This window comes from Microcaecilia unicolor, chromosome 11 (assembly GCF_901765095.1).
Source record: "Microcaecilia unicolor chromosome 11, aMicUni1.1, whole genome shotgun sequence".
Classification (NCBI taxonomy): Eukaryota; Metazoa; Chordata; class Amphibia; order Gymnophiona; family Siphonopidae; genus Microcaecilia; species Microcaecilia unicolor.
In genome coordinates this window covers 69,899,993-69,915,077 of record NC_044041.1, presented here as the reverse complement: position 1 = coordinate 69,915,077, position 15,085 = coordinate 69,899,993, and the positions used below count along the sequence as shown (strand labels likewise).

Genomic DNA, 15,085 nt, shown 5'->3' with positions numbered 1-15,085 from the left:
AAAAAAAGCCCTCTTTCCCAGTCGCGGTAAAAAAATGGCCCAGCGCACGTCTAAAACATGCACCCACACTTCCGCAGGCCACTTTTTACCATGGTTTAGTAAAAGGACCCCTCACCGACCCCTATTTTTAGGCAGTAATGGCTCACACACTAACCACATGCTACTTGGTTATCAAATGATGGTGTAGCTGCGCTAACCGATTAGCACAGTACACACCTACTTTCTCTCCACCCCCCCCCCCCAGACATGCCCCCAGTGCTAAAAAATAAAATCTACTTTTTAGCATGTGGGAAGCATGCACTGATCCCAAAACTATTGCGGGACGCCAGAGCACGCCCTGCGGTAGTGCTTTTTACCCTGTGGTAAGCACGCATTAATGCTTACCGCAGCTTAGTAAAAGGGCTCCTAAATTCTTTGAATTTTGTATACTTTTCAAGTTTTATGTATTTTTCAAAAAATTCAATGAAAAACATTTAAAGTAAAAAATGCAAAATAGGCGTATTCAGATAAGCCTCTTGAAATGAGGCCAAGTATGATGCAGGCAGCTAGAACCAATTGGCAGGATAAGTTTTAGTGGAAGGGGTACAAATAGGACAATTGTTTGGGGCTCTAGTGCTACAAGTTGCCGCTCAGTAAGGTTGGGTGGTATGACAGAGGCAGAACGTCAGGGTGCCAGGCACTAGTGGAAGTCACTCTTTAGAATTTTTGCCCAGGGCCCTGGTGTGCGTAATGTTGAATTGTGTGGCTTATGTCAAAGGGAAATGCTCTTGTTACAAATTTTGTTGCTTTTTTTTTCATATCTCTGCCTTTTCCTGTGAGCTTTTTTTTGTTTTGCAGGTTTCTGGTGTGTGAGAATGCCAGTCAGGAAGTGGGGTGGGTGTCACGTGCTCTGCTTCTGTCAGTGTGGAGGATAAGTGATGCATTTCAGCGTAAGGGGCCAGCCAGCCTGAGCTGGGAGCAGTAAAGGAACCTGGGGAAGGGAGGCATGTCCTGGGGTCAGTACCTCCCCAACCAGAGAATTAATGGGGCAAGGAGGTGCTCCTGCCAGCAAGGAGCTGGGACCACAGTGAGACTTTGCTGGGGGGGTGGGTGGGCGGGAGACTTGCACAGACTGTGACTTCTAAAAACCATGTTCTCCAAAAAGAAGAGAGAGTTGAAGAAGACACCTTCTATATCGAAGAGAAACAGAGCAGGAAGCCCCATACCACAGAGCACGGCTGTAAGTTCAACCCTGCCCTTTCCCCTCACTCACTCTCCTGGTGTTAATTTTGTCTGGAGCAAGGCCTGATGCTGCTGATGCTGGCAAGAGGGAGGAAGGACATTGTGTGTGTGTGTGTGGGGGGGGGGGGGCTGTCACAGCAGAGACGCACCTGTTTAAGGGCTGCAGTCAAAAACCAAAGGCGGCAAGAGTTGACTGAGAAAAGAGTTTGCATTTAATGCTTGGAGATTAGAGGAAGTTCAGTTGTACACTAACGTCAATCTCAGGCGTACAAGAGTGTGTGGGATGTGAGCAGGGCAGAGATGGGCGATTCTTCTGCAGAGTTTACAATAATGGTCTTTGAGGGGAGCAGAGCCATGCCGGAGTTTTATTTTCTTTGTTTGGGGGGAATGGGGTGTTAAATGTTGTTTAAGAAGTAAAGCAGCTACTCAGGATATTTTTTTATACTGAAAAACTTGGGGAGAATGTGGCATGAAGCTCAAAGCCTATAAGGGAAAGGCACCTGTTAGAAATTCAGCTCCTGCCTCTCTCATCCATTAGCTTTTCTCAGACAGAGGTGGATTGCAGATACGTAGTACAGGTTACAGACAGGCAGTTTAACCAGGCTGCAGTTGTACAGATATTTTGCTCTCTCCGAGTCCCATGGTTTCCAGTCACACAATGCGTAAGCACTCATTTGACAGATGCAGCTATAGTCCATATTCTGTGGGGCTGAGAAGGAAAAAGGACAAGTGTGGGTCTACTACCCCAACCCTGGATGGGCTCTCTCCACAGCCCAATGTACGGCTGAAGGTAGGTGTACAGAAAAGAATGTGCGGCTGGAAATGGAAGCAAGAGAGTGAGAAGCTGGGATGCTGCTTTTCAGAGGCTTTGGTCAGTTTTCACCCTGTGCACAGGCACCAGCTCTGTGGGTGCCTGAACCCCCCCACCCCCCCTCCAAATTGAACAAACTTCTTGACTATGTCCAGGGAGAGGTCATTTCTATTGGGTTTAGCAGCCCCCAATAATTTTGATAACTTGGCGCCTATGACCTTGAGCAAATTGTTGTGAAAGCTTCTGCATGTGTTTACTTGTTCCAAACCTTGTAGGAAGTGTTGGGCAACCAGGACTGTTCAGACTTTACAAACCTCCTCATCCCCTCCCTGGTACTATGCAACTTAATTTGACTATTTTGGCCCTTCAAAACAGGTTATTGTGGATGTAGTTTTAATAAGGTAACGGAGCATTTTTACTGCACATAACCGCCATTAAGTCTCAAAATGAAACTACCCTGAGTGCTTTCAAGTTAGCATGTGCTACACATGCTATAAGAACAGCTCTTTGTGCAGGTGGCTGAAGTGAGGGGTAACATAGCAGATGTGTTTTTAGAAATCACATGTCCACACACTGTTTTCCTCCTATAAACTGAGCACCTCTTTTTAACCAGGCTGAAAGACTACATGCTTGATAGAAGGGAAGGGAATAGTATTTAGAAAATTGCCCCTTCCCATGAAATGCAGCATAGGGTGTCACTAAGTGGTCCTTTTACCAAGCTGCGGGAAAAAAGGCCCTGTGCCAGGGCCTTTTTTTACCACAGCGGGTAAAAAGCCCCCAGACAAACATGGCCATGCGGTAAGAGAACTCTTACAGTGTGGCCATGTGGCATGGAGCCCATTGAGATGGCGGTAAGGACTCCTGCAGTAACCCGGCGGTAACCGGGCAGTGTGCGGCAATGCCTGATTACTGCCGTGTTACCACCATGCAAGCCATTTCTGGGGGTTTTCTCTGCTCAAGGCGGAACTACTGCCAGCGGCCGCATCGGGTTGGCAGTAGTCACGATTTAGCGTTCGGTAAGCCTGCGTTGGGCTTACCGACACTTTGTAAAAGACCCCCTAAGAGCGAAGACTCTGTTACAGCAGGATTTTGTGTTTTCTAGACAGTAACTAGGGCTATGAGTATCCCACTCCCTCTAGCACCTCCTGCTGGGAGAAACTTTGCATTCAAGCGCTTCCCTTTTACCCCCAATCAGTGCTCCTCTGAAGTTGTCCAAAACCAGTATTGAGATCACAGGACAAAGGAAATGTACGGTAAATATTCAGCCCATGGTGGCCAGCATTGTTTTTAAATTCCAGCCACTGTGGGTTATATTATACCCAGATTTTCAGTACTACTACTACTACTACTTAACATTTCTAGAGCGCTACTAGGGTTACGCAGCGCTGTACAATTTAACAAAGAAGGACGGTCCCTGCTCAGATGAGCTTACACTGTGCCATGCCCAGATTCCAGCGCTGAAATACGAGTATAAACAGAGTGCCATCAGTTATCCAGGTATCAATTATATTCAGCCCGGTACCTGCATAACTAACCAGATAAAGTTAGGACAGCCTTTTTACTATCTTAACCTTATCTGATTACTTATGGGTTAGCATACTGAAAATTGTTGCTAACCAGATAACTGCTGGCTCCACCCAGGCTCTGCATCTGGATCATGCCAAGGCAGAAAGGCCAGATGTTCAGTGGCACTATTCAATTGATGCATCTGACCCCCTCACTGATGCTCCTGATCCCCAGCCTAGGCCTTACAGCTGCATGCAAGAGACAGCTCTGCTGAACTATGCTACAGTATCAGATGTTTTCTCTGAGTAGTACAATCAGTTTGTGAGATGGAAGGGGTATAAGATGTTGATGATGCAGAGGATGGTAAAACTTCAAAGATAACAATGACTAAGGACCTGGGCTATGGTTGACCCAAGTGTATGTGATGTTCTAGAAAGATCTTCAGCCATGCACTCCACCTCCCCAACACACACACACACACACATTAAAACAAACACACATACACAGTCCAGCATGTCCTCTTCCCAACCTCCCTGCAATTGTCTAGCATCTCCCCATCCTTTCTCCTCTCTATCTTCCCCCTCCCCGAGTTAGCCAGCATGTCTTACCCTCCATCCCTCCAAGTGGCCAGCATCTTCATTTCCCCTCCCTGCCCTCTCCAGGTGACCAGCATCTTCCTTTCCCCTCCCTACCCTCCCCAGATGGCCAGCATCTCCCTCCTTCCCATTGAGGATCTCCCTCCTAGAGCATCAGCTACCCTTGGGTCAGTCCTGTACTGTCCTGCGGCCTCCAAACTTTCCATTTTAGAGGAGCAGGACACAACAGGCCTTATGCATGGGCTTGAGGACCCACACTATCCATGCTGATTCTTCGCTAGTGACCTGATTGCTGTGCTCATGTCAGCACTGGTGCTACTTTAGAAACTGTGCCACCTTAGGTAGACATCTAGTTTGCCTAGTGAAGGACTAGTCCTGCTAAGGGCCCTAAAAGTAAAAGGAACAACAGATAATCTTATACAGAGGAAAACTTGTACTAAGCATGCAGCTGAGAAATGGAACACGCTTCCCTTCCTTGACTGTGTGACACAGCAGACAGACCTCTTCTATGTGCAGCTAGGGGAGCTTCTTTACCTCAGCTGCTGAGTCCCTGATGTGGAAGCATAGAATCTCAAGATGCATAGCTGGAAAACTGGTAGTGGCTCTTTAGATATGGCACTGAGAACTAAGCCTTCACAGGAAATGAGTTGAAAAATGTTTCCTTTATTGCATCTTCCTAACACGTGAAGATCATAGACCACAGAATAGCATTAGAAGAAAATCTCATGACACATCTCCTCCCGCCAGTCACATTCATGCCATGACTTGATTTTTTTTCCAGGAACTGCCCCGTAAGGAAGGCTTGGAGCCTCTGCCCTACCCGGGCCCCAGTGTGACAGAGACAACAGCTTCTCCAAACAAACTCAGTCCCAGCCCAAGTTTTGCTGGCACGTTAAAGAGACCCACCAGCCTGAGTCGTCATGCTAGTGCAGCTGGAATTCCACTCTCCTCTCCCAACACCTGGGTCAATAAGGGCCACAAAGCCCCCATGTCTCTTTGCCCCATGGAGAGTAATGAGGGGTCATTCATTGAGGTGGAAGACATTCAGCAGCTCCTCACAGATGTGGCACGTTTTGCTGAACGTTTAGAGAAGCTCCGGGATGTGGTCCTGGGAGATGGTGAGTGACTTGCTAGCAACTGGGACAGGGGACATTGTTGACCTGTCTGTTTTCTAAATGGGTGTGGAGGGGTGGGGGCTCAGAGAGAGAGAGTAAATTCTACTCACCTGTCTCCTACAATATGGGGGGGGGGGAAGAGAGATAAATTATACTCCCTATTGATCTCACCCATATAACTAGGTGGGGGGGGGATTGGAATCCTTCTACCTTCTGATCTCATCTCTCTGTTACCAGATAGGCCAGCATTAGGGGGATGTAAACAGGGCAACTGCCCTGGGCCCCCATGCTACAAGGGGCCCCAAGCCTGTCCAAAACTGAAGGCAGCACAGACTGCTGGCAGGCTTTGGAGCCCTCTTGCAAATCTCTGCCCTGTCTAATGCTGGCCCTGGTTCTGGGGGAGGGGAAGAGAGATCAAACTGCTTGCCCATTTGTGTTAGACAACAATCTGTTGGCATACCCACTAACTCATTATAGTGCTACGTAGTATTCGTTAGACTCAGAGTCTGATATTGAGACTGCAAGAGGCAGCTCAGCTAACTCTCATGGTCCGCAGCAAACCTAGAAATTCAATGCTGGGCTGTATATGGTGACCGGCATTTAATTTCCAGGGTTATTTTGGCTGCTATGTATAAGCCAATATTCATCAGCTGACCAGCTAAGTTATAATGACCAAAGATAGACGTGTCTATCTGGACGCAAAACTTAGTCGATGAATATTGACTCTAAACGGCTATATTGTGCCACATAGCTGGTGACCGGGCTAGCCACTAAAGTGCTAATATTCTGCTGAGATAGCTAGCTATCTTTTGCTGAATATTAGCGCTTAGCCAGCTTAAGGCTATTTAACTGGCCTGGAGCCTTTCCTGGCTGGTTAAATAGTACTGAATATCGGGCAGCTGGTCTCCCAGAACCGTGTTCTGATCTTCAGTTTGGAGATGCATGTTTCAAATCCAAATTCAAGCTGGTTTCAAATAAAACACTTCCGTATATGATGTGCAGAACTAGGATTCATCATCATTTAACAACATTAGCCATCCAGTATTATTATTAAAAAATCTTTTTATTGATATTCAAAAAAGGTATCAGCAACATACAGAATGCAAAGATATAAGAAAAACCCACATCACAAGTAAGAACCATCCCAGCTACAAACAAATCTTCCCTCTCCCCCCATACTCCAGAAAAAAAAGAACCATACCTAAGAACCAAGCACAAGATGAGCAAACACAGGTTCAGGGCCTGGACTCTGATGACCTGAAACCCTAACCAAAGAAACATCCTCTCCCCACCCCTCAGTAATCCCAGATCTAAACCACCACCATCACCACCCCTGCCCTTATAGCTATGATGGATTCCGGGGGAGACCCCAAAATTTGTTAAGAACCTGGCCTCGAGCAGTCAGTGAAATTGAGGCTAAATAGGGTCCCAAACTTCTCTTCCTCTTAGGGTGATAAGAAGCTGACTAAGATTCTCAAATCATTAGAGCATGTTGTTGCGTCAGTACCAAAATATAAGAGATACATCTTGCAACCAATGATTTAGGATACATTTCTTCCCCAAGATATAAGCTTTTCCCAGAAATAATCTCTCCCCTTTCCCTCGAGATCCCAAAAGTGAAACTCTATGAAACAAGCTACCTTCCATGGATAAAACCAGGGGATTCCCCAAAATACATTGAAGGTATGTGAGAAGAGCCATTCAGAAAGCTTTAATCTTCCAGCAAAACCATAAACCTTGTGTAAACCCATTTTCTTGTTCTCCACACTTCAAGCAATAGGGGAGACCGCACATCTTGCCCTAAAGGCTCTACTTTGTGAAAATTAAGCCCGATGAATCACTTGGTAATGATATTCTTGTAATTCTGCTTGATTAATCAATTTAGGGATGGAGGCAAACAAGGAAAGCTGATCAAGGTCCATAAGGGGCGACCCAGATCTCTAGCCCAAGCTTCCTATACTGAAGTATACAGTAGGGCAGGAAGCTGCTGCCACAAGAGCTTGTAGGACCAGGAAACAGACACCTGAACCAGTACTTCACTTTCCAGAAATTCCCAAAGTTGAGAACAGAATCAAGATTGTAAACGTGTAACTGGCAACCTATGAACATAACTGACCAATTGCACATAAGCAAAATAGTCCACCACAGTGAACAAAAATCTCTGTTGTAACTGAGTGATGGCAAGAACAGCCCCATTCTCCCTGAAGAAATGTTCCAGTTGTTCCAGACCCTGTACTCTCTACCTCCAAAATGCTGAATGATCAGGTTGAAAGTCCACATTCCCCACTAGCGGCAAGGGCAAGCTACTATGCAGGTCCTGACTTCAGGTTACAAGTAACTCTCACAACAACGGCCACAAAGGTCGTAATAATAAGCTATGTTGAACCTGAAGAGGAAGCTTAGAGCCCTGAACACGTAACAGTGCAATAGGGTTCCAGGACTTGAAATATTCCTTTTCAAAAGCAATATTTAGTAGTCTCTAGCACCCAGTCTCTCAAATGATGCAGTAAACATGTTTGATTGTATAGTTTGATATCTTGCATACCTAAACCCCCCCTGCTTCCACCCACCCAGCAAATATCGCCACCACAATTTTGACTTTTTACCAGACAACAAAATGTACTGACCAACTTTTGTAGAGCCTTACTTAATATCTTTACATCATAAGTGCAAAGGCAGGGTCTGCAAAACGTAAAGCCAACAGGAAAAAACGATCACACGATACAACTGGATTCTACCCAACTGTCGCGTCTCTCGCGCTTGCCGCGCTCTCGAGGACCTTGGCATACCTTCAGGCTTCTTCCCCGGGAGCGCGGGGTTTGTGAGTCCATAGGCCACTACCGTGGAGCGGCAGTGGCAGGCAAAATCACCCTCCAGGTAGAGATGAAACAAGACTGGCCCAGAACCCCGGACTGGAGTTCTACACCGGAACACTCGGAACTGGAACGCACCGGACGGGTGCGCACTGGAGTGGGGCCCACTGGACTGGACACACTGGAGTGGCCCCACTGGACTGGAACATACAGGAGTGAAACCCGCTGGACTGGAACACACTGGAGCAGAACCCGCGGAACTGGAACACCCTGGACCTAGGCTTCACCTACACTTGACTGCCTTTCCCCGAGGGTTGAGCCCTCAGGTTCTGGCAGCCGGTAGGACTTACAGGAACAGCAGGAATGAAGATCCAGGAGTGCCCCCTGGCACCTAGGCGAAGGCAAGGCAGACAAGCAGGGACTGTCCGGGTTCTGGCAGTCGGCAGGATTCAACACAATGACTAGTAAACTGTACCCAGGCTAATAGGAACGCTATACCCAGGCAAACCAGTCATACACAGGAACATACACAGAGCAAACTCAGGAGACTTGGAAGGCTATACACCAGCTAACAACTAAGCTGTGCCCAAGCTAACAAGTCATGCACTGGAAACAAACGCAGAACACTAGCAAAGCTTTGCACAGGCTACAAGCCAGACGGTGCTAAGCTGGCTAGTCTGTCACTAGGAACCAACACAGAGAACTAGCAGAGCTATGCACAGGCTACAAGCCAGACGGTGCCTAAGCTGGCTAGTCTGCACTAGGAACAAACACAGAGAACCAGCAGAGCTATGCACAGGCTACAAGCCAGACGGTGCCTAAGCTGGCTAGTCTGCACTAGGAACAAACACAGAGAACTAGCAGAGCTATGCACAGGCTACAAGCCAGACGGTGCCTAAGCTGGCTAGTCTACACTAGGAACAATCACAGTCTTGGGATAGTGGCTAGCAAGGGCGGCTAGTCTAACACTAGGAACAAACACAGAGAACTAGCAGAGCTATGCACAGGCTACAAGCCAGACGGTGCCTAAGCTGGCTAGTCTACACTAGGAACAATCACAGTCTTGGGATAGTGGCTAGCAAGGGCGGCTAGTCTAACCCTAGGAACAAACACAGTCTTGGGATAGTGGCTAGCAAGGGCGGCTAGTCTAACACTAGGAACAAACGCAGAGAACTAGCAGAGCTATGCACAGGCTACAAGCCAGACGGTGCCTAAGCTAACTAGTCATGCTCTGGAAACAAACACAGAGAACTAGCAGAGCTATGCACAGGCTACAAGCCACACGGTGCCTAAGCTAGCTAGTCATGCACTGGAAACAAACACAGAGAACTAGCAGAGCTATGCACAGGCTACAAGCCACACGGTGCCTAAGCTAGCTAGTCTAAACAAACATAGAACACTAGCAAAGCTATACACAGGCAACAAGCCAGACGGTGCCTAAGCTAGCTAGCCTAACAAACATAGAAACTCACACAGAGCAAACACTGAAACTGTGTACAGAGGACTCTATACACCAGGACCTTTAGATGAGATGCAAAGGCCAGGACTGTAGTCTCCAAGTGACTAATAAAGCCCATCAACACCAGAGCCACAGCTGCAGCAATCACCTTGTGACCAAACAGAGGCTTGACACTCAGAGCAGTCAGCCCATAGGAAGGAACAGCGGAAGCCATCTTGGATACTGGCAAAGAGGAGGAGGCGACAGCCATCTTGGAAGAGGCATAGCCCACACAGGTGAGGTTCAGCAGGGCAATCAGCACACAGAGCCAGAGAGAACCTAAGACAGACACAGACACAGAGAAAAGCAGAAGCCAGCACAGACACTGACTCCCAGAAACAGGGTAAGTCTGAGGGTTGTCACGGCCACAGACGGGACAGTATCCCCTCCTCAAGACCCCCCTCTCAGTCTCCCGGAGACGGTCAGGTATCCAGGGGTAACTATGGTGAAACTTCCTGATAGGTCTCAAAAGCCAGACATAGATCACTGGGCTGGAAGTCACAATGAAGTTCAAAACTGGCAGACAAAAGTAGAACTTGTGACCAGGAAGCTCCTTCGAGTCACCACGGGGCAACCTCAGGAACATGGATGCATCAAGAGGAACACAATTCAAAAGTAACCCTCTCCTGAGGGAACCCACAATGTCCTGAAGCTCTTGGCAAATCCATGACATGACAGGAACAGAGCTGGAGTCACTACCCCAGCTGACATCAGAAGCTGGGCTGAGGCTCGAAGTGGCATTCCCATCTTGACAGGAGCTAGAAGTCTGAACAGAAATGGATCTGGAACTAGCCCCCGGGTTGGTATCCAACACGGAGCCGGGATAGGGACCCGGACTGGCCTCAACCCCTTGACTGGAACTGGATTCAGGAGCCTGACTGGCACGGGCACTCAGCAGAAAGTCAGCCTCCTGACGAACACTGGAACTTAGGACGACCTCAACATCTTGGTCGGACCTGGAACCGGGAAGAGATTCAGCTGCAAGGCTGGACGCACCCCTCTGACCGGACTGGGACGTCTCTCTAGCCTTAGCTTCAGGAATATTCCCCAGGGCAGGATCAGAACAAAGTTTATCACGGTGCCCTTGGAATGTCATCTCATCCTCAAAAGCAGACTCAATATCTTGGCTGGCCTCTGCACTCTGTGCAGACTCAGCACTCATCATGGACTCAGTATCTCGACTGGCCTCTGCACTCGGTGCAGACTCAGCATCTTGACTGGAACTACAACTCGGTCCAGACTCAGCATCTTGACTGGACTTGCAACTCGATCCAGACTCAGCATCTTGACTGGAACTGCAACTCGGTCCAGACTCAGCATCTTGACTGGACTTGCAACTCGATCCAGACTCAGCATCTTGACTGGGACTGCAACTCGGTCCAGACTCAGCATCTTGACTGGACTTGCAACTCGATCCAGACTCAGCATCTTGACTGGAACTACAACTCGATCCAGACTCAGCATCTTGACTGGACTTGCAACTCGATCCAGACTCAGCATCTTGACTGGAACTGCAACTCGGTCCAGACTCAGCATCTTGTCTGGACTTGCAACTCGATCCAGATTCAGCATCTTGACTGGAACTACAACTCGATCCAGACTCAGCATCTTGACTGGATTTGCAACTCGCGACGCCCTCTGCCTCCTGGCAGGGACGGAACTTAAACTGAGGCTTAGCAGAACACACCCTTTGGACAGGGATCGGAGGCTCGAGCGGAAGCGCCACTCGAACTGGCCTTCGTAGCTTGATTGGAGGTACCCTCCAGACTGGAAGCGGAGGTGCCACCTGAACCACCCTGTGGACTGGCACCGGAGGCTTGGTTAGAAGCCCCCCTCGAACTGGACTCAGTAGCTTGACTGGACGGGTCACTTGAACAAGAACTGGAGACTTGACCCGAAGCGCCACTTGCACAGGAATCTGAGGCTCCATCGAAGGCTTCCCTCGGACTGGACTCGGAGACTTCAAAGGGCGTGCCATTTGAAGGAGGACTGGAGGCTCGACCCGAAGCGCCACTTGCACAGGAATCTGAGGCTCCATCGAAAGCTTCCCTCGGACTGGACTCGGAGACTTCAAGGGGCGTGCCACTTGAACGAGGACTGGAGGCTCGACCTGGAGCGCCACTTGCATAGGAATCCGAGGCTCCATCGAACGCCTTCCTCGGACTGGCCTCGGAGACTTAAGCTTCCTCGTTACTTGGACTGGAATTGGAGGTTCAGTATGAAGCATCCCCTGGACTGGACTCAGGGGCTTAGGAGGCAGTGCTACTTGAACTGGGGTCAGGGGCTTGGTCCGACGCCTCACTCGGCCCGTCTTCACAGACATGGTCAGGACCGTCCCTCGGCCCGAACTCAGCGGCTTAGCTGGAGGTTCCACTGGACTCCCTCCTCGAACTGGACTCGACACAGGTGGACTGGGGTCGTAAAGAAGAGCTAACCCACCATAGGATGACCGACTGCTCGGCTGACGCGGCTCGAGCGGAGGAAGTCCCCGGCGTCTTCTTTCGATCTCAGCCTCCGGAGTATCCCGCAGAGCTGGGTTTTCCAGAAGTCTGAGGCGGTACTCGCAGAGATTGATAGCCGAATCCATGTCAGAAACTGGGTTATAGTGGACCAGACTCCAGTAGACACGCTTTCTTTCTGTTGCTGCTTCAGGAGTAGCCTTAAAGGCTGGATTCGACAGAAGTTCCTCTCGGTACTCCCACAGCCTTAAATAGGGATCCAAAAAAGAAACTAGGCTGTCCTTGGAATAAAAAAAAAAATCAGAAGTTCCCCTCGGATTGTCCGTAGGGCACGAACTTATGGGCATGAAGCCCACCTGGACCGATGATCTCGCCGAACTCATGGCCTTTGCATCCTGTCGCGTCTCTCGCGCTTGCCGCGCTCTCGAGGACCTTGGCATACCTTCAGGCTTCTTCCCCGGGAGCGCGGGGTTTGTGAGTCCATAGGCCACTACCGTGGAGCGGCAGTGGCAGGCAAAATCACCCTCCAGGTAGAGATGAAACAAGACTGGCCCAGAACCCCGGACTGGAGTTCTACACTGGAACACTCGGAACTGGAACGCACCGGACGGGTGCGCACTGGAGTGGGGCCCGCTGGACTGGACACACTGGAGTGGCCCCACTGGACTGGAACATACAGGAGTGAAACCCGCTGGACTGGAACACACTGGAGCAGAACCTGCGGAACTGGAACACCCTGGACCTAGGCTTCACCTACACTTGACTGCCTTTCCCCGAGGGTTGAGCCCTCAGGTTCTGGCAGCCGGTAGGACTTACAGGAACAGCAGGAATGAAGATCCAGGAGTGCCCCCTGGCACCTAGGCGAAGGCAAGGCAGACAAGCAGGGACTGTCCGGGTTCTGGCAGTCGGCAGGATTCAACACAATGACTAGTAAACTGTACCCAGGCTAATAGGAACGCTATACCCAGGCAAACCAGTCATACACAGGGACATACACAGAGCAAACTCAGGAGACTTGGAAGGCTATACACCAGCTAACAACTAAGCTGTGCCCAAGCTAACAAGTCATGCACTGGAAACAAACGCAGAACACTAGCAAAGCTTTGCACAGGCTACAAGCCAGACGGTGCCTAAGCTGGCTAGTCTGTCACTAGGAACCAACACAGAGAACTAGCAGAGCTATGCACAGGCTACAAGCCAGACGGTGCCTAAGCTGGCTAGTCTGCACTAGGAACAAACACAGAGAACTAGCAGAGCTATGCACAGGCTACAAGCCAGACGGTGCCTAAGCTGGCTAGTCTGCACTAGGAACAAACACAGAGAACCAGCAGAGCTATGCACAGGCTACAAGCCAGACGGTGCCTAAGCTGGCTAGTCTGCACTAGGAACAAACACAGAGAACTAGCAGAGCTATGCACAGGCTACAAGCCAGACGGTGCCTAAGCTGGCTAGTCTACACTAGGAACAATCACAGTCTTGGGATAGTGGCTAGCAAGGGCGGCTAGTCTAACACTAGGAACAAACACAGAGAACTAGCAGAGCTATGCACAGGCTACAAGCCAGACGGTGCCTAAGCTGGCTAGTCTACACTAGGAACAATCACAGTCTTGGGATAGTGGCTAGCAAGGGCGGCTAGTCTAACCCTAGGAACAAACACAGTCTTGGGATAGTGGCTAGCAAGGGCGGCTAGTCTAACACTAGGAACAAACGCAGAGAACTAGCAGAGCTATGCACAGGCTACAAGCCACACGGTGCCTAAGCTAGCTAGTCATGCACTGGAAACAAACACAGAGAACTAGCAGAGCTATGCACAGGCTACAAGCCACACGGTGCCTAAGCTAGCTAGTCTAAACAAACATAGAACACTAGCAAAGCTATACACAGGCAACAAGCCAGACGGTGCCTAAGCTAGCTAGCCTAACAAACATAGAAACTCACACAGAGCAAACACTGAAACTGTGTACAGAGCACTCTATACATCAGGACCTTTAGATGAGATGCAAAGGCCAGGACTGTAGTCTCCAAGTGACTAATAAAGCCCATCAACACCAGAGCCACAGCTGCAGCAATCACCTTGTGACCAAACAGAGGCTTGACACTCAGAGCAGTCAGCCCATAGGAAGGAACAGCGGAAGCCATCTTGGATACTGGCAAAGAGGAGGAGGCGGCAGCCATCTTGGAAGAGGCATAGCCCACACAGGTGAGGTTCAGCAGGGCAATCAGCACACAGAGCCAGAGAGAACCTAAGACAGACACAGACACAGAGAAAAGCAGAAGCCAGCACAGACACTGACTCCCAGAAACAGGGTAAGTCTGAGGGTTGTCACGGCCACAGACGGGACACCAACAACGAGAGAGGTAAATGCATCCAGAGAGCTAATTGATTGTGAGTATCTTGCAAAAGCTTATCCACATTCAATCGATAGATTTGAGTAGGATCTATGGACAAGCACACGCCCAAATAACTTAAAGAGCCTGCTACCCATCGAAGCGGAAAAGACTCTCCCCATGACCTCCGCAAATCCTCGGACTCCGCTAGAGCTTCTGATTTATTCAAATTCAGATGAAAACCTGTGTAATCACCATATTCCCAAAAGCTATCCAATAAGGACTTTTGAGGCTCCTGGAGATAAACCAGTAAATCATCAGCGAAGGCCACTATCTTAAAATTACTCTCCCAGATCTTCAAACCCGCAATCTCTGGATTGCCCTGTATCTCTTGTATTAACAGATCAAGAGTAAGAACAAAACACAATGAGGATAAGGGGCACCCCTGGCGGGTACCTCTCTGAACTTCAACTCCCTCAGATATTAAATTGTTAACCCATACCTTAGCCTGGGGCCAAAAATACAACTCCTGAATAATCTGCTTGAACAAACCCAGTATCCCATACACCTCCAACACACCATGAAGGAACCCCCACTCTACCCTATCAAACACTTTCTCTGCATAAAAACTAATGAGTAGTGAGGGGGCTCATCCATAACATGCCTATTCCAAGGCTGCCAAGATCTTCCGGACATTCTTGGATATGGTCCGATTACGTATAAAATCTACTTGAGGCT

The 15,085-nt window shown here is 49.1% G+C and overlaps 1 protein-coding gene across 3 annotated transcripts in view; it reads left to right on the top strand.

Annotated features, from left to right (window-relative positions):
- The first annotated feature begins 921 nt into the window (after positions 1–921).
- The window catches only part of ARHGAP45 (Rho GTPase activating protein 45), a 115,795-nt gene continuing 101,631 nt past the window's right edge, over positions 922–15,085 (top strand). Inside the window, exons 1-2 of one of the 3 annotated variants that reach the window (XM_030219456.1) lie at positions 922–1,219; positions 4,916–5,252. In XM_030219456.1, coding sequence (XP_030075316.1) covers positions 1,130–1,219; positions 4,916–5,252 — 427 coding nt within the window. In that variant the 5' untranslated portion in view covers positions 922–1,129. Of the gene's footprint in view, positions 1,220–1,452; positions 2,012–4,915; positions 5,253–15,085 lie in introns of those variants that run through there. The other 2 variants (XM_030219457.1, XM_030219455.1) reach the window with 2 other exon arrangements.